The sequence below is a fragment of the Crocuta crocuta genome, unplaced genomic scaffold (assembly GCF_008692635.1).
Source record: "Crocuta crocuta isolate KB4526 unplaced genomic scaffold, BGI_CrCroc_1.0 scaffold363, whole genome shotgun sequence".
Lineage (NCBI taxonomy): Eukaryota > Metazoa > Chordata > Mammalia > Carnivora > Hyaenidae > Crocuta > Crocuta crocuta.
In genome coordinates this window covers 1,391,461-1,415,845 of record NW_027531626.1, presented here as the reverse complement: position 1 = coordinate 1,415,845, position 24,385 = coordinate 1,391,461, and the positions used below count along the sequence as shown (strand labels likewise).

The window sequence follows — 24,385 nt, the reverse complement described above, 5'->3', positions numbered from 1 at the left end:
ACAAACATTTCTCCAAAGACCTATAGATGGCCAAGAGTCACATGAAAAGATGTTCAGCATCACTTATCATCAGGGATGTGCAAATCAAAACCACAATGAGATATCACCTTACACCTGTCAGACTGGTTAACATCAACAACACAATGAACAGCAAGTATTAGTGAGGATGTGGAGAAAAAGAAGTCCTTGTGCACTGTTGGTGGGATCTGCAAACTGGTGCAGCCACTGGAGAAAACAGTAAGGAGTTTCCTCAAAAAATTTGAAAACAGAATCACCATATGATCTAGTAATACCACTACTGGGTATTCACCCAAAGAATATGAAAACACTAATTCAAAGAGATACATGTATCCCTATGTTTACTACAGCATTATTTACAAGAACCAAACTATGGAAGCAGCCCGTGTCCATCAATAGATGGATGGATAAACATGATTTGGTATATATACAATGGAATATTATTCAGCCATAAAAAAGAATGAAACCTTGCCATTTGAAATGACATGGATGGATCTACGGGGTATAATGCTAAGCAAAGTAAGTCAGTCAAAGAAAGGCAAATACAGTATGACTTCACTCATACGAGGAATTAAGAAAAGAAAACAAATGAACAAAGGGAAAAACAAAGACAAACCAAGAAACACTCTTAACTACAGAGAATAAACCGATGGTTGCCAGAGGGGAAGTGGGGGCACGGGTGAAATAGATGATTAAGAATACACTTGTCATGAGGAGCACTGAGTAATATAGAGAATTGTTAAAATTTTTAATTTTAATTTAATTTTAATTAAAAAAATTTTTTAAATAGTAAAAATTTTAAAAAGAAATAAGGGAGAAGAATTCCTGAATTTTTTTCTTTTACAGATTTAAAAGTGAACTGTAAATAAATGAACAAAATACGTTTTCAAGCGTAAAAAAAAAAACCTAGCCATTATTATCAACACTGTACGTGTTGTTCCTTGCAAAGTCATTTAAGAATATATAACAAACTGCAGGTTAAAACGGTGTTATCTTGGACTATTATCTCACTGTTCTCACAAAGTAAAAAGTAAACAAGGCTTAAAATCCATGCTGCCAGGAGCCCAGGCAGCCCCGTGTGAGAAGCCAGGGCCTCAAGCCCGGTGAGCTACATCAACGGCCTAGTTGGAAGGGTCTGTGTTCGAGAAGAGAAACAGATATACTACCATCACCGATAACCTACCATGCATTCTGCAGGAGGATGTGACCAACAGAGCTTTAACAAACACTATGGAAATGACCTCAAGGAGGGCTGTACTTGCTTTCTGAAACCCAAACCACATTCTTCATTTTACATCAAGTGTTATTCACTGTGCTGGGACTTTGAGACAACTGGCACAAATCACTTGGAAAGTCCCTAGACTTCACAAGGAAGTATGTGACACAGAGCTGTGGTATCTACTTGGATGGCCCATGCTGCATTTACAAACTACTTATACCTTTTGGGAGCCTACACATGCTAATTCACTATCAGAAAAATAGACTGGTTTAATCCGTATAATGTAAAATTACCAGAAAAAATAAAGTAACCCAGAAGACTAAAAACACTGGTAACTAACATGATTGCTTAAACTGAAGTGGCAGTATACAAAAAATGAATTACGATATATAGCATAATTATATCATCATTAACAGGGCAGGAAAATGTTTATCTGCTAAAAGATATATAATTGGGGGCGCCTGGGTGGCTAAGTCGGTTAAGCGTCCGACTTTCGCTTAGGTCATGATCTCGCGGTTCGTGGGTTCGAGCCCCGCGTCGGGCTCTGTGCTGACTGCTGGCTCAGAGCCTGAAGCCTATTTCAGAGTCTGTATCTGCCTCTCTCTGACCCTCCCCTGCTCACGCTGTCTCTCTCTCTCCTAGAAATAAATAAAACATTAAAAAATAAATAAATAAAAGATATATAATTGGTTACAAATATAGAATATGATCTAAGTTGCAAAATACACAGAAAAGAAGACAGGAAAGAAAGAAAGCTCAGGTTATGATTATGGGTACTGGTATTTTCTTCTCTAGGTTTTTCTGAATTTTTCAAAATTTCTACAATAGACATGTAGAATTACTTTTATAATCAGAAGTCTTCCTAAAAAAAAAAAAAAAAAAATATTATCATTTCTAGGTGTGCCTGGATGGCTCAGTCAATTAAGCGTCTGACTTCAGCTCCGGGCATGATCTTGCAGTTCACGAGTTCAAGCCCTACATCAGGCTCTATGCTGACAGCTCAGAGCCTGAAGCCTGCTTTAGATTCTGTGTCTCTCTCCCTCTTTGCCCCTCTACCACTTGCGCTCTGTCTTTCTCTCTCTCTCTCTCTCAAAAATGAATAAACATTTAAAAATTTTTAGAAAAAATTATCCTTTCTATGCCACAAAAAATCTGGAAGTAAAAGGTAATCTTCTCCATGTTATAATCTTAGACACTCAGGTAAGAATTTTCTTCTCTATTATGGGAATTCTTTACTAGGTTAGTGTGAAAATCAGATCTCTAACCATCTATTCCATACTGTAGGTAGATGCCTTCTCTGAAAATTATTGGTATTTACTTTTCTTGATTTTCTTTATAATGACTGATCTTCCTTTAGAGTCTACTTTGCCATTTTCTTAAAACAGAAAAGACATATTGATCAGATTTGCAAAAAGAAAAATTAGAAGATGAATTAATGTATTAGGGACAAGGATTCAGAACAAGTTCAGAGGCTATAAATCCAGGGTTTTCATATAATGCTTTAGCAGAAGTCAGTGCCTCAAAGCCCACATATACCTATATGTTGATAACCAAATATCTGTAACTCTTCAAGCACAGCTTGAGAATGGAATTTTTATAAGTGTGAACAAAAATCATCAAAAATATGTGATGTTTAATTCAAATACAATACATTCCTATGTCACAGTCTGCCAACATATTTAAACTGTTTCTTCTGACATCGGCTCTGAAAATAGGAGAAATACTTAAGAACTATACTCTTTAGTCTTAGGAAATGAAATTAATATAATTAATAAGAATTATACTCTTTAGGGGCACCTGGGTGGCTCAGTTGGTTAAGCATCTGACTTCAGCTCAGGTCATGATCTTGCAGTTTGCTGGGTTTGAGCCCCATGTCAGGCCCTATGCTGACAGTGCAGAGCCTGGAGCCTGCTTCGAATTCTGTGTCTCCCTCTCCCTCTTGCCCTCCCCTGCTCATGCTCTGTCTCTCTGTTTCTCAATAATAAATATATGTTAAAAAATTGAAAAAAAAAAAAAGAATTATACTCTTTAGTCTTAGGAAATGAAATTAATGTAATGGCCTTTCTTCTACTGTAGGATCTAAAATAAAACCTATGAGGGGCGCCTGGGTGGCTTAGTCGGTTAAGCGTCCGACTTTCGCTTAGGTCATAATCTCGCGGTTCGTGGGTTCGAGCCCCGCGTCGGGCTCTGTGCTGACTGCCAGCTCAGAGCCTGGAGCCTGTTTCAGTCTGTGACTCCCTTTCTCTCTGACCCTCCCCTGCTCACGCTGTCTCTCTCTCTCTCTCCTAGAAATAAATAAAAAACATTTAAAAATAAAATAAAATAAAATAAAACCTATGAGGATAAATATTTATGAGGCATGTTTGAGAATCTTTAGCTGATCACCTCATAGATAAATTATACAGAGACACAGCTTGATACTGTTGATCCCAGCTGGCAGGGCACTAATTTACCTAAGAAAATGTTACTCTGATACCACCAGAGGGTACTAAAAGATATATCAAAGGAGTGGAGGGACATGTACTAAAATATATTTGATGTCTACCTTGTTTGTCCCATTTTTTAAAACAAGAGATTAATTTAAACACGACTTTCATCAGTTGGGCCTCAGAGCTCCCTTCCATCCATCTGCTAAGCAGGACTCCACCCTTCCAAACAGAGAGTCACAACACCTTCTAAACACCTTAGAACTTTGAAAACAAGTCTTCTAACCACCTCTTCCCATGCTTTCCCCTCGTTTCCTAATAGATTTTCACTCTCTAGCATGTACTGCTACACCGAAAGGCAGTCTTGAAAAAGAACTGGAAAGTTTGTCTAATTTCTCCATGTTTTTTGAAGAGAAAAGGCAGGTCTTTTCCTTTTTCCAAGAGGTCACTTCACACGTAGGTATGTGATCCCCTTCCCACAGAATGAAGCAGTTTATGTTGAAACATACATTTCTTTGAGCAGACTGTGTCGACATAAGCCTAAGAATTATGGCAAAGCCTCACTCAGGAAGCACTAATTATTGGTCTCTGGGGTACTCTAGGTTAATGCAAATGTCCTGCTTTCTTTAGCCTGTTTGGTTTCTCAGAGAGGATCACCAAGAGATTCTTCCCAGTGGACTCTTCCCTAATGCCCATCACACTCCCCCTGGTCCTCAGGACCATCTGACCCTTCCCCAATGAATGTGCCCCTGAAACAACTTTACCTTCACCAGGTCAAGAACCATATTCTGCTTCTTTCACTAGAGTTCTATTTAGAGTTTGGAAAAAGAGCTATGACCAAAAGGCAAGGGAAAACCAAATACTCTCTTTATCCCACCAACAAGGCCAACAGTAAGTAGATTTAAGAGTTTGGTATCTTTCTTCTATTGTTTTAAGTGAAAAAGAAAGGTTTTTGGCAAAATATGAAAATGAGTATGATCTTTCATGTTTTTCCTCATCATATGATTACTCAAGTAAATACATAAATAAATAAATAAATAAAGCCTGGAGATATTAAAGCATGATGATTTTACATGAAAAAAGGAGATCATTTTCCATCAGCATACATAGTTTACGGAAGCTGTAATGACAACAGTAATATACTTTAGGGACAAATGTTTTTTAAAGGGGTCAGTTCTGCATTCTGGAAAAGCTCTGATGAGCCAATAGTTTTTATAATATTTGGGCCATGATAATCACAAAGGTCTCCACAGGGCAGTCATGGAAGTCAAAAGAATAATTTCTGGCTGGTATGCAAGGCCCACAGAGGAAGTTTGGGAAGAGTCGGAGGAAGGCATCAAATGTTAGCTCATGGAAAGGTTTACAAAAATGCCCTGGCTTCCTAACTGCCCCCCAATGAGCATAAACTGTCCCACAACAATTGAAACAGATGTTTCCACTTTGTAAATATTTGCCAGAGGTTTGATTTTCCAACCTACCCTTGAGTTATTAAGACACTATGTTAAACCAAGAATTTATATGCTGAAATGTACAATTTATTTGGAAGCAGTATGCCAGTAACGTTGCAAGCTACCAAATCAGCTGTTAGGAGTGGAAAATATCACACTTATTTCCTGCAAATATGCGGCTCACTTTATAAATTACATGTCAAAGTGTGTCTGAAGAAATCTGAAAAAGCTACCTCCAATTTCACGATCACAAAGATAGCATCACGAAGCGACGTGGGGCTGATTTTATTTATTTTAGACGCCTATGTATTATTCTATTCCTTTCTTCAACTTATGAGACAAACTAATAGTGACAAACATGATTTACCTCCTCTGCATTTTAGGAGAAAGAGCCATTGTATAATGTTCCTGACAGAACTGATCAGACTGCTGCTCCCTCAATCTTTATGTCTGGCTCTCATATCAAGCCATTGGGAACATCTATAGTTTGATTTAAATTAAAACTGATATAAAACAGTCTTCTTGTGCTAGTGTGGATTACAGATTATAGTCTAGCTATCAAGTTGCAAGCCATTTTAATTCAAAGGCTCTAATATTCTCTCCATGGACTGTTCCAGAAAGATTGTTCTACTATAGGAAGTAGGAACACCTAAAAATGTTGCATAAAATTTTAACATCACTTTTTTCCTGGAAGGAAATATTCATGCTCCAAACATGTGATAGCAGATGTTGGCCCTGTATCTCTGCCAAACTCAAATTAAGCTGTCTTCTAACAACTTCATAAAGCACAGCTACTTTCATTTTTTTTTTCAACCAGCTCTGTAGTTCAGTTGAAGCTAAGAAACTTCAATTTGTTAGTCCTCACACAGCTGCATTTAAATGACGAAACTACATTTATCTAGCCAAGCTTAATTAACCTCTACAGAGCTAGTTTGCAAAAAGTCTATCCATCAAACTCAGCCATTGTTAAAAAGGCACAAAACTGTATGTTCACAATGGAAAATAGAAAGAGAAATACAGTGTTTGTACCTACTGATCTTTCACTGTATTGACACACTGCAGTTTTCCTTTATAATAATGAGAAAAGATTATGAAATATTAATAAAGAGAAAAGATCCCTGCTGACCAAGATGTGCCGTGGTGCAGCCTCTTATAGATGTGTTTCATAAAGTGAGCAGACACATAAATGACTTCATAATAGAGAGTAACTGTTTTAGCCATGGCCATTAAAATAAGCAACCACTATCATTTTATTTTATCTCTCCAGAAGTAGTTAGAAGAGCTGATATTTCTCTATCATTTAACTCAGTATTAAGAGTAAAAGCAAAAAGTACTTGGCATCCAGTAAATGGAGAAGGCTGTGGCTCTGGGTGCAGGTGCCTAAAACTATGTAAAAACGCACGGCAGCCCCTGATGTGACTGCACATCTCTGTGAAGTGCATTTCATCTTGGGACACAAAGGTGCTTTTTATTTTTTTTTTTTAATTTTTTCTTTTTAAACAAATATTTTAATGTTTAGTTTTGAGAGAAAGCGAGAAGTGAGCCCAGGCTAGTAGGAGAAGGGCAGAGAGGGAGACGGAAGATCCAAAGAGGGCTCTGTGCTAATGGCAGGGTTGAACTCATGAACCACGAGATCATGACCTGAGCCGAAATCAGACGCTTAACCGACTGAGCCACCCAGGCGTCCCCAAAGGTGCTTTTTAAAAACACTTTCCAGGGGCACCTGGACGGCTCAGTCGGTTAAGCATCCAACTTCAGCTCAGGTCAGGATCGCACAGTTCATACGTTAGAGTCCCATGTCGAGCTCTGTACTGACAGCCAGCTCAGTGCCTGGAATTTGTTTCATATTCTGTATCTCCCTCTCTCTCTGACCCTCCCTTGCTCATGTTGTCTCTCTCTCTCTCTCAGAAATAAATAAAACATTAAAAAAATAATAAAAATAAAAACACTTTCCAGTCTGAGGTTTCAATTCAAATATCTAAGAGAACTTCCATTCACGTTTTTGATAAAATGGACCAAAGTTCTTCTTAATATAAAAAATTGTATGTATTTTATATAATTTATATAATAGTACTGTGGTTTTTAACATAAAACCTATATACATATTTAAGGTTATAACTTGATGTTTTTATATACACATGCACTATGAAATCCTCACTATAATTCATCTAATTAACATACCAAGCACAATTTTTATTTGAAAAACTATGCATGTCATGTTTCTGAGGAAGGAATATTTTCAGAAAGGCTGCACACTCTTCTATTAGCTTCTTTTAGACCCTGCCAACCTCATCCTGACCTTACGTTGGTATGATGCATTTTAGCGATCTTTTTTCAGACTATATAAAAATACCTGTCTACTACAGAGTATATGGAAAATAGAAAATATGCTACAACACCCCAAACCTCTTGGATCCTACTATAAAAATAACCACTGCTAACATCTGGCATCTTTTCTTCCAGCATTTTCTCAATATGTAAGTCTTTTTTATAAAACTGGCATAATGCTATTCATTCCTACATTTTTATACACTTCATTTTGTGTTTAACAGTATGGTGACCATTTTCTGCTAGATTTTAATAAAAATTCTTCAAAAATACTATATTTGATGGCAGTATAATGTCCCAGTGTATAGATATAACATAATTATCTATTTCCTTATAATTAAATGTTTAGATTTTTCCCACTTTTTCTCTATTATACCTGGTGCTAAGTATCCATTTATATAAATCATTGTCTCAGTTCTTGGGGCCATTATTAACCTCACAAACATAGGGTTACTGGGTCAAAAATCCTGAACATTTTTAAAATTCTTTTTAAAAAATTTATTTTTAAATCCAAGCTACTTAACATATAGTGCAGTAATGGTTTCACTAAAATTCAGTGATTCATCACTTACATATAACACCAGGGCTCATCCCCCCCACCCACTTTCCCACCAGCAACCCTCAGTTTGTTCTCTGTATTTAAGAATCTCCAAAGAAACCAATCTGACAATAAACTATTTGAAAAAAAAAAAAAAAAAAAAAGCATCTCCTATATGTTTGCCAGTTTGTGCTTTCCAGAAGAGTTAAACCAGTTTACATTTCTTTCAGCCATGTGTTTGACTGCAATTTTACTCTAGTAAAACTTAAATGCTATTTTGATCACTATTTTAATTTGCATTTATTTGATTACTAGTTGACATTCCCTATTATATGTTTCTTGGTAATGTTTTTTCTATAAATTATCTGATATTATTTCCCCTTTATTAGTATTTTTATTGCTGATTTATAAAAGCTCGCTCTACATTAAAGGTATTAACTTATATGCTGTTGATCTGTTTCACATTATTATAAAGTTTTATAATGTTTACTAATGATTCAAGTTATTATAAAGAATTTTGAAAATATATAAAAATATTCAGAAGAACAAAGATTATCCACCATCCTAGTAACTGGTGATGGTTAAGGACTTTGATGTGCTTTTTGTCTCTTTTTCTGGATTCATAAACATTTAAAAAATAGAGATGGAATCATACAGTGTTCTGTATTTTTTTCTTTAATATTTTTATTTCTAGGAGAGAGAGAGAGAGAGAGAGACAGCGTGAGCAGGGGAGGGTCAGAGAGAGAGGGAAACACAGACTCTGAAATAGGCTTCAGGCTCTGAGCTGACAGTCAGCACAAAGCCCGATGCGGGGCTCGAACCCACGAACTGCGAGATCATGACCTAAGTGAAAGTCGGACGCTTAACCGACTAAGCCACCCAGGCACCCCCAGTGTTCTGTATTTCTTACTGTGTCACAGGCATCTCCTCCTAACATTAAATATTCATTAAAAACATTAATAGCTGGGACACGCAGGTGGCTTAGTCAGTTGAGCATTTGACTCTTGCTTTTGGCTCAGGTCATGATCTTGTGGTTTGCGAGTTTGAGCCCCACACCAGGCTCTGCACTTTCCGTGCAGAGCCTGCTTGGGATTCTCTCTCCCTCTCTCTCTGCCCCTCTCCCACTCACAAAATACATAAACTGAAAGAAAAAATAATAAAAAACATGAATAGCTATGGGATAGTCTACTGTATATGGCAATTTATTTAAACATTCCTTCTTTTGAAGAGTATTTAGATTTCCAAATATTTGCTATTATGACTAACACTGCCATGAGCAATTTCATACATTTGATAGAATTTTGATACTACATTTAGAAGGAGGCTCAAACCCATGTCTCCTGCACAGCTACATAACAGAATGAACACCACACCTACCTGTTACTTGAGTAGGTGCAATCACTTGGCTAGCACTTGATGTAGAAGCTTCAGGAGCGACTTCCACAGGCACAGGAGGTGATGTTTTTTCAATCACCACTATATGAGGAAGAAGGGGATGAAAACAATTAAAGCCTTTTAGGTACACTGAGATCCTATTTCAAAACACAAGCATAAGTTAGTCTCATAACATACCACAGTAATGCTTGGATAATTAAGAACTGGTATAGATCCCCGAAACTCATGGTATTAAATCTATAGCCCCACTTTTCAACATGTAGCAAGAATCTATGGGAACAATTCAGAAGCCGAGATAAATGACCCTTCATCAAACAATGACCCTTAATAACGTTCCACCTATAAACCTACTCTTGGCCAAACAGTAGAAAAACTTCTCTTCCTCTTACCATTATAAAACTTAGAAGACCATCCTCATACTAACATTACAAGTATATGAACATACTTAAGTGTATGTTTCACACTCCACATTACTTATGAATTCTAATGATTTAATAAAGTTTAAAATCAAAGACAAAATGTTTCTTATCTCACGCTTTTATTCAGAGTATTCTTGCAAAGAGCACAGATCAACAGTGGTTACCTGGAAACTGTGGATGCAGATGAATGGTTGAGATGCCTGGAGAGAGCTGGGGTTGACCAGGCTCAAGTTTGGTTTTCTCTTGATCCAATGAAGGTATTTCCTGGGTGGATGTATTAAAAAGGAAAAAAAAATAGGAATTACTTTTATTTTCACATATTCCTATCTTTAATTCTACTCTTAGAAAGGTAACAAATATCACATGACATTGGACAAAAAAGTGTGCAATTGTGTGAAAAAACTACACATATGACCTATTGTTGTGCCACTAATCTAGCAAGTCTTTGGTTCCCCCAGCAGTGCTGACCCATGCACACACCCTCACCCACGTCCCAGGGCCCAAAGCAAAAGGTACCTTCAGGCATCTTCCATGCCTTGGCTCACGGGCCCACATCTGGTCTCGAAGAAGGCAAAATAAACCCCAATGAACACCTAAACCATCATCTCAGTGACATGTGGCTCTGCCCTGGGAAGATGGCCAGCCACACTTTGCAGATTAAATAATGGGTACAGCACATGTGTCATAACCAAGAACACATGGTATGTTAAAATGTTTGAAGCAGGGCTTGCTTAATTCACATCTAGTAACACTGCACCTCCAGCTTTCAGCATAGTGACAGGCAGACCATCAGAAAAATGGGGACCTGGAGGAGCACCTGGGGCTTCCACACGCAGCCTGTTGCCCACTCCTGTCCTCTGGACTGGAGGTGAAGAAACAGGCGGTGCCTGTGGCTCAGCTTCCTGTTAGTTACAGCTGCTTGGGCTCCCGCAGATGAAGCCGTCAGGCCGGTAGTGACAGTGGTGTGGGGGTCAGTGTGCCTACGCCTTCACTTCCCGGTAGGGATGGCAGTGTAGGGTCGGCGTGCCCATGCCTTCACTTCCCAGTAGTGACAGTGCTGTGGGGTCGGCGTGCTTACACCTTCACTTCCCAGTAGGGACAGCAGTGTGGAGTCAGCATGCCTACACCTTTGCTTCCTAGGAGGGACAGCAGTGTGCAGTCAGCGTGCCCACACGTTTGCTTCCCAGTAGTGATAGTGGTGTGGGATCTGTGTGCCCACAGTGCGTGCCCACACGTTCGCTTCCCAGTAGTGATAGCGGTGTGGGATCTGTGTGCCCACGCCTTCACTGCCCAATGGGGATGGTGGTGTGTGATCAGGGTGCCCATGCCTTCACTTCTCAGTAGGAACAGCAGTGTGGGGTCAGCGTGCCCATGTCTTTGCTGCCTTACAAGTATTCATCAGGTGACTTGGTCATGGCTGCCCTGCACACTTCCTCCCTCACTTTACTTTCTACCATCTTCCAGAAAGCTCATTCCCCTAGTCTGTTTCCCTTTTAACTGCTCTCTCAATTATCCCCTTCTCTGCTTTTAATATAATAGATATCTTGGCTGAGTATCTCATCAACGATCCAGTTTTGTAAACATGAGTGTTTACAAGGTAAACCCCACCAGGTTTAGATATTCCACCAGTACCTCAAATCCATCCCCACCAAAACCATTCAGGCTTTCATTCCAAGGCTTTGATTTCTAGTCAACGTATCGGCCATTAAACCATCCAGGTTTCAAGTTTTGCAATCCTCACTCTTTCATTCCTCCTTTCAAGCCCTGCCCATCTGCACTGCATATTATGTCTGTTCATCTTTCTAGGCCCACCATGCCCACTGCCCCAGTCTGGACTCACTCTCTCATCCTGCTTACTGTAGTAATCTAATTGGTCTCTTAAGCTCTGTCTGTCTCTCTGTCTCAGTTAATTCTGTGGCGATTCATCTTCTAGAAATAACACATTACATTTTCTCTTCCACTTAAGAATACAGACTAATTTTTCCATTACCTATTAAAGGTGACCTCAATCAGTCTCCATAGCTCCCCATTCCCTGCAGTCCATGGCCAATGCCAACAAGAAGCAGACCATGGTCAGCTGTTTACGTACTCCTGCAACTTGCAGATAGAATTTCCCCCAGCGGCACACGGCAGCAGACTTTCCAATCAATGCCAATTCCCCCTTGACAAGTAGAGTCCGAGAGAGAAGCAAGGTGGTCCGCCACTGATTATGACTACAGTTTGGATTCCAAGCTTTCCAAAGCAGTTCCAAGTTCTCTTCCTAACAAGCCTCTGATGCTCCCCTAACTGACCTCCTGCTGTCCCCTCCACTACACCTCTGTGCATATCATTTCCCACCCCTAGGTGACCCCGCTTTCTCTTCATCAATCTTGAGTATCATGGGACCTCTGCAAGAAGCCAAGACTAGGACCACATTTTTCCCACTGGCTCGTTTCCAAAAACATTACAGTGTAAGTATACAAGAAAACATTGAGGCCCTCTTTCAAACCTTTAATGAGAGTTACCATAAACTCAATCATCAACAGCAATGAAAACAGATGTTATTCCATAAGATGAGGTTACCAGGGAGCTGGCTCATCTGCTCACCCACTGAATGATTCCTTCCATGTATCAACCAGAACTGAACTCAAACTCAACGTTGCAAACTACTGTACACCACTGACCTTTAGAGACACTCGCCAGGAGTCGCAAACGTGTGTATCAAATATGCCTATGTGTTGTACCTCTTTTGGGGTCAATAAAACAACATTCTTTTTTCTTGGGTGCTACCACTCCAAAATCCTACTTCCGCTTTGTCTTTCAGCACTTAGGTCAGAGCACTTAAAGTTATTCTGTCCCATGTTTATAAGCTAAAGGTTTTGAAAACTATTTATAATAATTTCATATGTGTTTGCACCATCTAAATTCTAATACTGCATTCCTTCCTGTCAACTGAGTGATACATAAATGTATGAAAATTTAATAATGATTGAATTTTCATGTAATTAATGAATCAGAGCAAAATTCAGATGGAGAACAATATTATATAGATAGGACTTAGATCGAGCAAATTTTTTTTTTTAGTTTATTTGTTTTGAGAGAGAGAGTGGGGGAGGGACAGAGAGAGAGGACTAGAGAGAGAGAATTCCAAGCAGGCACCTCACTGTCATTGTAGAGCCTGACACGGGGCTTGAAGTCACGAACCATGAGATTATGACCTGAGCTGCAGTCGGATGCTTAACCGACTGAGCCACCCAGGTGCCCCCCAGCAGATTTCCCTATTTCCTCTTAATATATCTCACAACTAATGGTCCCATTTTATGCCAAAAAACCCCACTAAGTTGATTAAATATTTCTCTGAAATTTTGAAGAACCAATATTCTAGTATTGGATTAGATAATTACCTAATAAGGTAAATTCTGTTCTTATTCTAATTTAATCAAGTGTGCATGTTACATTTTAGTTGAACTAAGAAGTACTTTGCTTAGTATATATGCGCTCTGAGAATACACAATTGCATAAACATGCCAGGACCCTTTCTTCCCATCCATAGTCCAAGTCATGAGCTGATCTGATTTCTGTGTAAGCCTCTGATTCCCTTGGTCTCACCTTCTTCTCTTAACAGAATTTAAGTTCCATAAGAATATGGAGTTTTTTCTGATTTGTTCTCTGTTGTTTTCCTAACACTCAGGATAGTGCCAATTATAATAGCAGGTATTCAATAAATATTTCCTGAATGAACGCTAGATTTCCTCAAGCCAAGTAATGAATAATGGACATGTTACTACACTTAAGTCTAAAAAGAATCTATACACATTTTAAAAGAAAATCATTTTGATAGTAAAAGACTTGAAAACAACGAATAAATTACCTTCTCAGGGGGTGCAGTTGCCACTAAAACCAGAACAGAAAGAATGACATTAGTTCAATTTAAGTCAATCTACTGCACAAGAGTTAACTTTTAAAAAAGCAATAGAAGTCCACTATCACCCCAAAAGGATTAAGAATCAAACTCAATCAAATGCAGAATTAAGGTCATTGTGGAAAATTTTACACACAACCAACAAAAAACTATCCATGTTATACCATTCCTAAACTACAGGAGTTCAAGTAGATGTGATGAAATTCTTTCTAACTCCCTCATTAACTGAGAAAGTTAAAGGAAAATTTTTCTGGCACATTATTTTATGCCTAATCTTAATTTTATGGAATTTTCCATATCAAAAAAAACAAACATTTTCATTAACTTCCCACATACTTATCCTTACTGTAACAAATAATGTTTGACATACTTTCTGATGTTTATGTTAAAAAAGAAAGCCACTTATTTCAATAAGAGATCTAAGAATGGGTACTGTCTTCCTAATCTTTATTGAAATCCTGTGAGCATTTCCAGTAAGATAAGCTAACTAAATCAGGAGGAGAGAAATCATAGGCCAATTAAATCTAATTAGAGATTAGCATCAATATGTTGAACAAATTCCATATTACACAATCATGACATTGTTGTGAGGTAGTGGAAGTGGCTGTGTTTTTATATTTAGAAAATCTGCATTCCATTAATCAGTCAGTCCTTAGTATTACTCCTCAAGCCTCTGATTAACAATTACTGGGGTTTTCCTCATTAATCAGGGTCTCCATAAACATAAGTGTACAGTTTTGGTAGATGCTTAACTCCCCAAAGCAATCAGGGTACCAGATAGCTTATCACTGCTACTTTATTCTTGTGGTTGGAAAAGTCAACTAACTGTCCATCCTGCCTAACCCACCAACAAAGTCATGAGGCAGCATTTGGACCAGAGCCCATTTCCTCTTGCCTCTGCAAAGGACAAGTAATTGCGAACATGAGGTCATGAGACTCCAACTGTACAGAAGCAAATTAGTCAATACTGTCAAATCTAGGTGGGGTCCTACCTGCTGTGCCTAACCAGGGAAGTACAACAAAGCAGAAGAGTGAAATAAAGCAGACCTAGAACACAGAAAGATTCAGAGCCTGGAAGAAACATCTCTAGAAGGCAGCTTTCCAAGTTCCTGACTCTCCACAAACCTAGGTACCTTCTCTCCTCACAAAATCCATCCCTAAATTCTGACCTAATAAACTGTGAAAAACCAACAGAAGCTTCTTTAGAGAAAATGTACAGTTCATACAAATCTAGAATTTTTATTCCTTCTATCTGGGGGGAGAATTTTTATGATAATGAAGATATTGAAGGTATTGAATACGCTGGCTTTTATAAAGAGATACAATCAAAGTTAATTTTCCCTGGACTCCTAAAATATAAAGCCTTACCCAGTTTCTTGGAAAAATGTGCTCCTTGGCCCATTATAAACTCTTCACATGACATCGGACAAGCCATGTCCCTCCCCTCTCTAGGTCTCAGTTTTCTCAGGAAGTCAATGGAAGGACTGTAGAAAGCAATTTCCAAGATCCCTTCAATGGATGTTCCTGTCTTCCTTCATTTGCCTCCCGTTCTCCCTGACTGCCTGTTGCCCTCTATTTCATGGAAGCTCAATCAATGCTTTAACTTCTTTAAATCTGTGGATTCCACTTTGCAAAGTAAATAAATATTTATTAAATGGCCCTCTGGACAAAGAAATGAGTTATGACGATTCCCTAAAGGATCTAAATTACCCGTCAGGAATAACCACCAAGAATATGTGGCCTCAGCAGGTCTTGAGATCACCCTGGAATATCATTACCTGTTACAAACATATTACTCTATGGCTGTGGTCCTCAGTCACAAGTCATTTTAGCCCATAGGGATGTTTGGCAGGCCTGGACACCTTCCTGCCTCTAACGACCAGAGGGAAGGGTGCTACTGGCATATCTAAAAGTTAGAGGCCAAGGAGGCTGCTCAACATCCTACTGCACACAAAGAAGCCCTTCACTAAGAATCATCCAGAAGCATCACTAGTGCTGAATGAAGAAGAGTTCCTGTTCAAGAAGAGTATTAACAGGGAAACCAAACACACACAAGACAGGGGGTTGGGTCCGTGATCTATTTCCCCTCTCACCTTCTGGCTCCACCACTCCTGGCCCATGTTCCCGGGAGAAGGTCAGGGCCTCCACTGGCTCTTCCTTGGCTGGGAGAGGTGGAGGATGAGTACTTTTAGCAACAGGTTGAGTGTTCTTTGGCTTGACAAATACAGGTCCTTTACCTACATGGTGATGGATTGGCCTGCGTCTATGAACGCCAGAAACCGTATAACCCATTCCACCAGGACAGATTTCCTTAAAAGCAGCTAGATTTGGGATGGGAAAATATTCCTTTTAAAAATCTAAAAGTGCAAACTTGTACAGAGGAAAATATCATGATGAGTATTTTTTAATAAACCATCATTAATATAGTTACATTTAAAAACTTCAAAAACAGATGCATAATGCTTGAATTTGTTAAACTTTCATATTTATAGAAAAAACCCAACCCTTTCTTTTACTCAATATTTCTCCATCTGTTAATTCCTTATCATAAATATATGTGTATATATATATCTCATGCAGGAAGTATATATTTATATATTTTTATATATCAGCAACCAATTAGGATATTATATGTGCATATTATATATTTAATTTTCTATGTGATATATCACATATATGTGATATATGTGAAATATATGAGATATATGAGGAGATTTTTATGTATCGAAGATACTATATAATATATATATCTCATAGGGTACGTGTGTAAGATCAGCAAAAACCAGGCTTTCTTCTTTTCCTCCTGCTTTGGTAGAATTTCATTAGTTATTAACAAGGAACTCAGTAATGTCTAAGCTAGATGATTAGTAAGAAGGTTAAAAAAGAAAAATAAATCACTAGTTAGGGAAATGAGGTGCTGAACTCTTTCATAATTTGTTTCCAGTTGAAGAACCAAAAGGACTCGGCCAGAATGGAGCTTATCAGCTCATATGGTGAGGCTGGTTAAGAAGGACTGAATAGGAGAAGTGGTTTTGAAGAGTCTCAGGATAGCGAGAAGGAATCCAGCAAAGTTAAGACACACTAAAGAGATGATGGATAGAAGTCAAGAACAACGGGACATGCCAAGTCAGAAAATGGAGTTATTTTCAAAAAAAGAGAGGAGAGGGCAACAGCCTGACTCTGACCAGCTGGCTTAATTATCCAGAGGACAGGGCGATGTTCTGTGCCCTGGGACTGCTGTTTTTGCCAGGAAAGTGGTCTTGTCTACTCAAAAAAAAAAAAAAAAAAAAAAAAGAGACTGGGCACATAGGATTTGGTAACCTCTACTGCATCACCTCCAGGAATAAGTAAAAGAGAAAGACAGGGGGTGGCGTGGCAGTGTGTGGCCTGAGGAGGAAAATCCACCTAATCCCTTTGGTGTTGGTGTTGGAGGCAAGTTACCAAACCCAGACACTAAGGAGCTTATGGTCAACTTTTATAATTCTACTTTTCAAATTCAAAGTAAAGTCAGTCATTTCTCACTTCTACTAAACAAGAGATCTCCTATTGAATGTTCTGGACCTAAAATTAGTTCCCAATAAAAAGGAAACTCTAAAATACTCCTTGAAGCATGCAAAAACATTGTTTTTCTAAGGATCACACATTAAATGGCAGAACTTCATTTCTAAATTTAACTACGAAATACAACTCTTACTTGAAAGAACAGATGTTTCCAGAAGAAGACATGTTTTCTGATCAAATATTTTCAGTATTAATGAACTAAATGTTGTGAAAATCACCATATCACCAAAAATTGGTTAAGTACAAAAACTCTGTCTTTAATATTATTTTCAAATTTAGTTACTGGACGTTATGGAGAAGTCTCCCTGTGTCCTCTTCACCATCTTGATTTATGCATCTACTGTTGTGGAAGCTACAGCTTTGAGACATTCAATAGCCCTGTGAGAGTTTCTGCACTTCCCAAGGTGGGAAATATCTTATCACTTGATAAACACTTGACTTTTTGTGGTCACCACGTGCCAATGAAATAGGTGCCACTTCTCCTTTGATAATACCATGTCCGGGATTTGCAGGGTATGTTTCTTTCTCTTCCATTTAATCCTACTTGATCTTGCTTGAGAAGCTGAAGACTCCTTGGTAGAAGACACTGAAATATACTTACTCTTTCAGGGTATTAGGCAATATGTACCAAACTAAAGTATAAAGAATTAACCAAGTTCTATTAATATTCTGACTCAGAAATTCCTAGGTGCACTGGCAGGATTGGCCCTCGAGCAGAAATCCAATCATGATTCTAATTCTCTCCATTTCCAACTGGAGAAACTGACAAGTGAATGAGTCAACCACACAAGGTCTCACTTCTGTGCACATGACATGCGGTCAGTCATGAGGACAAGGCCTGGCCCAGCAGGGCCTCTGGTCTCTTTGCACTTTTAAATAGCAGACTTAGGGTCCGAGAAGATGAGGATACAAAGCAATGGCTTTTCTTAACCTTCAAAAGGAAGTGTAATGTTCCACAGAAACCAGAAAATCTCTTTGAGTGTCATTTTTTCCCACTGATTCAACCTTCCATGATCATGGTTTGTACAAAACTGATAAAAACACATTGTAATATTAAAAAGTAAATTACAAGTCAGAAACCAAAAACGACACAAGTTGCCAAAGTCCTCCTGTGTCCTTGCGAGGCTGGGAAGGAATACAAGCATACAGACAGGTGTGGCTTACCTGTACCTGGAAGGGGACATTTCTCACAGTGTGGGCCCCAGGCCTTGCCCACACTACAACAGCAGAGCTGCTTGGTGAGGTGAACAGACAGAGGGTGCATACACTGCCTTCCGGAACTGACAAGGCGGTAACAGGGCCCTTTCTCTTCAGAGATCACAGGGGTATCCGCTAAAGCAGAGAGACAAGGCCTGATGTCACCCAAGAAACGACAAAGACTAGATTGATTTTCTTGACAGTAAATTGAACAGTAAGGTCTGGATTAGAAGCCATATATCAGAATAAATTTGTGTAGATTAAGGGCATCCCCTTTCCTGATTTAGAGTCAGTTTACCCAACAGGTTTTAGACTCAGGGCCCCAAATGTCCCTCAACTTATCTGGTCCCTTCGTCCAATTTAGCAAGCATTCGATCAGGTATGTGTGCGTGAAGTAAAAAGAAACTATTTCAGCCCAAATGAGCTGCCCAATGAAATCTAAGTATCATTATCAAGATCACTTATTTTCTTGTATTCAGCCATAACAGAGGGAGTCCTAGGGCAGAATGTGGTGAACAGCCAGGCAGTGTGAAAATCAGGAACTGCACATTGTTGATGCTGAAAGCCAGCTGTCGTCCTTCTCGCTTTGAAGGCAGTGAGGGCTTGTGGGGCCTCATCAGGTCTCACTGTGAGCCAGTCACCAGTGGACGTGAGGCAGGGTGCAGCTTCTGACCTGCTCTGCTACACAGGACAGCACACCAGGGAAGCCAACGATCGGTTCAGTCCCTTAGAAAACACTGCAGAAGCACACTGGCCCATCATCATCCAATACCTAAATACTATTACTGAATCTCCTACTCTCTGTTTATTGGCAAAACGTCAATAATCCAACAGCCAGACACTAAAATGAGCACAGAAGGCAAATATGAAGATAAGATACAATCCTGCCTGCAACAAGTTCATTTCCTAGTTTAAATGTGGATGGAGTACGTTCTCCAGAGCCAGCTCCAGGCCAAGCCCTAGTGCTGAACAGACCAACCTTGATGGTCCTCTCTGTCCCTTCCCCCACCTCAACCAAAGTTCTTCTCGACTGGATCCCTGTCTGGATGAGGTCTATGTGCCTTTCCTTTAACTATTTCCTCTGGCACCTGGAGCTCCCAAATTACATTCCTCTCCTGCTCAGATCTCAATTTCCAATCATTTCAAGAGGACTGACATGTCTGTTAGATGCTACAAGAAACATCTTGATCAAATTAAAGTACTACAGCAGTGAAAAGAGCAAAGGTCTTAGAACCAGACAGATCTGGATTCTCATGGCATCTTTTGCCAGCAATATGATCTACAGAAGTCACCGGGGTTGTGATGGTTAATTGGGTCTTTTATACTGGTAGACTTTGAATAAAACAGATTACCTCCAGAATGTGGGTGGGCCTCATCTTAACAGGTGAAGACCTTAAATGGAAAAAGACTGAGCTTTCCAGACAAATGAATTTTGCCAGCGGACTGCCTTCAGACTCTAGCTGTAACACTCACTCTTCCCTCGGTCTCCAGTCTACCAGCCTATCCTGCAGATTTCTGGACTTGCTGGTCTCCACAATCATGTGAATCAATTCCTCTGAAACCTCTCTCTTTACACACACACATGCATACACACATAGAGCACTATTGGTTCTGTTTCTCTGGAAAGAACCTTAATACACTGGGTGAGGCTTAATAACCCTCGCTTACAAATGACAGGCTCAATGTGCAGATTAGAAATATCATATGCTAATAAACCTTTGATCCAGAGAAGACACAAGTTCCATGTCAGCCACTCTTTTTAAATAAAAGTTATTATCTCCATCCTCTCAAGGGCATTTGTACACTGCTTAGTGGTAGAATATGAACAAAGTAAAAGTATTAAAAAAATAGTTACTATTGGTGAATTGCAATATGGGAACAGGGGACTGAGAGGTGCAAAGGAGACCTTCCTGAAGCTTCAGAACTCAACACAGTAACCTAGTAAGGCCAGTTTTGTCCAGGCCACTAAAAAAGTGCTGAGAGAGAGAACTTTGAGTCTTTTCCACTCCCTTTTCCTACTTACTTTCTGGAGTCTGTGCAAGTCTGATAAAATATCACAGAGAAAAAATAAGAGAAAATTTAAGTACGGTTATCATCCCCAAAAGGATAAGTCCCTGGAATGACTGAATATCACTAATGTATCACATGTTTGTGTGTGTGTGTGTGTGTGTGTGTGTGTGTGTTTGTGTACACCTATAGGTCTTACATTCTTAAGAACATATACATAGTTCTAGTATAATCAGCTCATAAGAGATTCTACTAAAGAAATTCCTCTCCAAATTATTTGAAACTTGTAATACATATTTTCATAGAAACAATGTCAGGCCATCTCAAAGGAGCCTAGTTTACACATGGTAGGGCTTACTTATAATACTAATTGCGTTAATGCTAGTTCTAGATTCCAGAAATAAGGGCCATTCAGAACACAGCGGAGAGTTTCCTCAAATTCATGACACTGGCTAATGGTGACATGAACTCCCTTCCACTTAGTTCTCCACACTCACTTCTTTGGATCTACTTCGCCTGCACATCTGGGGTAGTAATACAAGATTAGGCACCATTCTTGTTACACTCAAAGTGCCTCTCCTGATCCAGGGATTTTATTTTTTTTTTAAGGTTTATTTATTCATTTTCAGGGAGAGTGGGGGAAGAGGGGCAGGGGGAGAGAGAAAATCCCAAGCAGGCTCTCCACTGTCAGCACAGAGCCTGATATTGGGTTTGATCTCATGACCATGACATTACAACTTGAGCTGAAATCAAGAGTGAGATGCTTAACTGACTAAGCCACCCAGGCATCCCACAAGGACTCTACTTGAAAGTAACTTATACTATGTCATCCGCCAAATTAAAGTAAAACTCCACACCAACAATTCAGTGTTTTAGGAATATTATGTGTGCATGACTATGAACTGTAAGACACTGCTTGTTAAGTAAAGTGAGTTGATGGTTGCTGAGGTCTCATGCACTACACACACACACACACACACACACACACTCTTTAGGCATTTTATCATCTGAAGAATAAAGACAGAAGTCTAGTGAGTTAATTTTTTTCTAAACATTTCACACCAAAAATCATCTGCAGCCTTTTGTCCTCCAATGAGACAGCTTCCGAAGCATTTCAAGTGGGGGTTTTTAAGTGAGTAAGAGAATCACTGGCTCATAGTCATCACGTCAATTGTTGGTGAGCATGGGTGTGTCAGATCATGTTCTAACTGGACATTTTGTTTCATCCCAACTACATATAAGAATAAGAAATTAATTTTAAAAATCTACTCATTCAGAGCTGGAAGTAACCAAGAAGGCACCATTGAAAATGTCCAGCTTCTGTACATCAATTTTACTGATGTTCCCACGATTCAAATTTTCTTTGATCTTCAACTATCTGGACCAAAAAGTGTTCATTCATGCTTCAGATTTCTAAGAGTGTGTGCCTTTTCAAACCACTCCTATTTAACACCTAAATTACCTGTCATTCTTTTATCATTTTCAATCTCTCAGATGGCAATTCCACTTATTTTGTTAGATCTCTAGCATTTTCATATTCTAGTCTGCAAGACACATAAATCCAGAGACAGTGTGCTCTGGATTATGAAGCTGAGTCCGTTTAATTACAAACTGGAAGGCTAATCATAAAGGGGAATGCATTATATACTAATTTATTTATTTTAAAATATGGTACATGTAATCATATATTCTCTTGAGTCAAAAAGCTTTATGATACACTAAAAGAAATGAGCACAGCCCCAAAATTTCTAAAGAATAAGCAGAAAAATGGGTTTGGGAAAGGGTGCAGAGGAGCAGTAACAAAAATGCCAATAGGTTTCTAAATGTAGGCACACTGAACAGTGGTTTTTGCAGACTATATTTTTGCAAGATGGATTGCTAAGAGAAAGGTGGAAAAACTCAGGTACTCTCAATAGATGGAAACACTTCAGGAGTGTAAAACCTACTGGAAATGCCGTATCAAGAAGTCAGGAAAATAAATCTTTTTTTCTTAGATAGAGATCTAGACATCTTCAAAAGTAATAAACACACAGCCCCATACCCTAGTCCTGAACCATTACCAAATAGCCAGGGCTGATGGTGACGTAATCACACAACATACTAAGCAAAGATGCTATAATTTTCTTACTTGGGTTCCCCAATGGCGTACCAAGCAACCTGATTATAGGCTATACAATAAAGTCTGATCATACTTGCAAAGACATGTTTCCACAGATGAATGGGAAGTATCATTAAGCAGATATAAACTAATTTGGCATTTAGAGGAAGCAGAAAAATATAAGACTCAGAAAGACGGCATGTGTATTGCTTGTCTGTTTTCAATCCCCCCTCTCTCAACATCCCTGATATCCTCATTCATCTCTTGGATGAAATTTCACACTAGAGTTTCATCCCTTTAAAGCTTAAAACCCCATATGGGGCTAGGGCTGGGAGGCAGGTGAAGTGTGATGAGGAGCCTGAGAGATGAATTTGCTGAAGTAAGAACCACTGAGCACCCTTTTGGGGAAATGTGCTATTAAATTCTGGGTGAACCAAAATAAAAGAAACCATGATTTCAGAGACAGGGCAGAGTTCCACCATCTATTCTAGAGCGTGGCAAGTGAGACTAAATAAGAGCTCTCCGTAAATAAAGGACTTGCACTTGTCAACTCAGACTGGTTTCTTCTTCCTGATTAGAGGCTCTTCTGGAGTAAGACCAGTTTCACATGTGGGCTCTACCCCTTAAAGGCTGTGTGACTTTTGGCAAGATCCTTAACCCTTCCAAGCCTCCATTTCTTTATTTCTGAAACAGAAAGAAGAGCAGCACCAACCTCATGGACGTCTGGTAAGTATTTTATCTATCACAGTGTTATAATTGTTCCAAGGGCTCATCACAGTGCCTGGCACTTACTAAGTGCACGATAAGATGGTGACATCACTGCTCTGGGTTTTGGTTTTGGTTGTTACTGTTATCTGTGGGGGCAAAACACTTGGCACAGACATGTTTGTTTAACCCCCAGGACACAGTGGTACGAGATCACTAACTGAGGGAAGTGAGAGACCTGAGCTAGGACAGCCACAGAGGAGATGGAAAGAAAAGACAGGGGCACCTGGGTGGCTCAGCTGGTGCAGTGACCAACTCTGGCTTTTGGGTCAGGTCATCATCTCACAGATCGTGGGGTTCAGACCCACAGAGGGCTATGCACTGACAGCACAGAACCTGCATAGAATTTTCTCTTTGCCTCTCTCTCTGCCCCCTCCCTGCATGCTCTCTCTCTCCCTTACTCCCTCTCTCTCAAAATAAATAAATAAACTTAAAAAAAGAAAAGACAAGACAGATTACAAAGATTAACAACTTTCTTGGAGACCAAAGGAGAGGACAGAGTCAAAACGGGCAGAGACGCGCCCAGCCTGACTGCCTGGAAACAATGTCACATGGACAAAACCACGAAGTCAGGAAGGACAGCCCATTTTAGGGGGAAAGGAGATCTAGCAATCATTTACTCAATCAGCTGTGTAAAACTATGATCTAGAACTATGCAGTCTGATACATTAATGCCTCACTACTTCAATACAATGTAAGCAAATTATAATTTATAATTTACAATTTAATTATTCAGTCACACCAGCCACATGTGACTAGCATCTGCTACCCAGGACAGCACAGATACAGAACGTTTCCATCATCATGGAAAGTTCTCTAGGACAGTGTCGATACAGCCCAAGAATAAGCAAACTCTTTCTGTAAAAGGCAAAATAACAAGTATTTTAGACCCTGTGGGCCCAACCGGCTCTGCTACAACTTCCCAATGCTGCCGTCACCACGTTAAAGCAACATTAGACCATATGTAAATGAATGGGCATGGCTGTGTTCCAGAAAAACTTTATTTACCAAAACAAACAGTGGAACACATTTGGTCCATGGGTTGTAGCTTGCCCACCCCTGATC

General features: G+C 39.3%; 1 protein-coding gene across 8 annotated transcripts in view; it reads right to left on the bottom strand.

Moving 5' to 3' along the window:
• Window positions 1-24,385, bottom strand: part of LTBP1 (latent transforming growth factor beta binding protein 1) — a 399,796-nt gene that overhangs the window by 113,730 nt on the left and 261,681 nt on the right. For 6 of the 8 annotated variants that reach the window (XM_077772762.1, XM_077772764.1, XM_077772768.1 and 3 more), the window contains 5 exons: window positions 18,418-18,585; window positions 15,786-16,013; window positions 13,642-13,664; window positions 9,956-10,055; window positions 9,355-9,453 (listed from right to left, as the gene is read on the bottom strand). In XM_077772762.1, coding sequence (XP_077628888.1) covers window positions 9,355-9,453; window positions 9,956-10,055; window positions 13,642-13,664; window positions 15,786-16,013; window positions 18,418-18,585 — 618 coding nt within the window. The remainder of the gene's footprint in view (window positions 1-9,354; window positions 9,454-9,955; window positions 10,056-13,641; window positions 13,665-15,785; window positions 16,014-18,417; window positions 18,586-24,385) is intronic. The other 2 variants (XM_077772765.1, XM_077772771.1) reach the window with 1 other exon arrangement.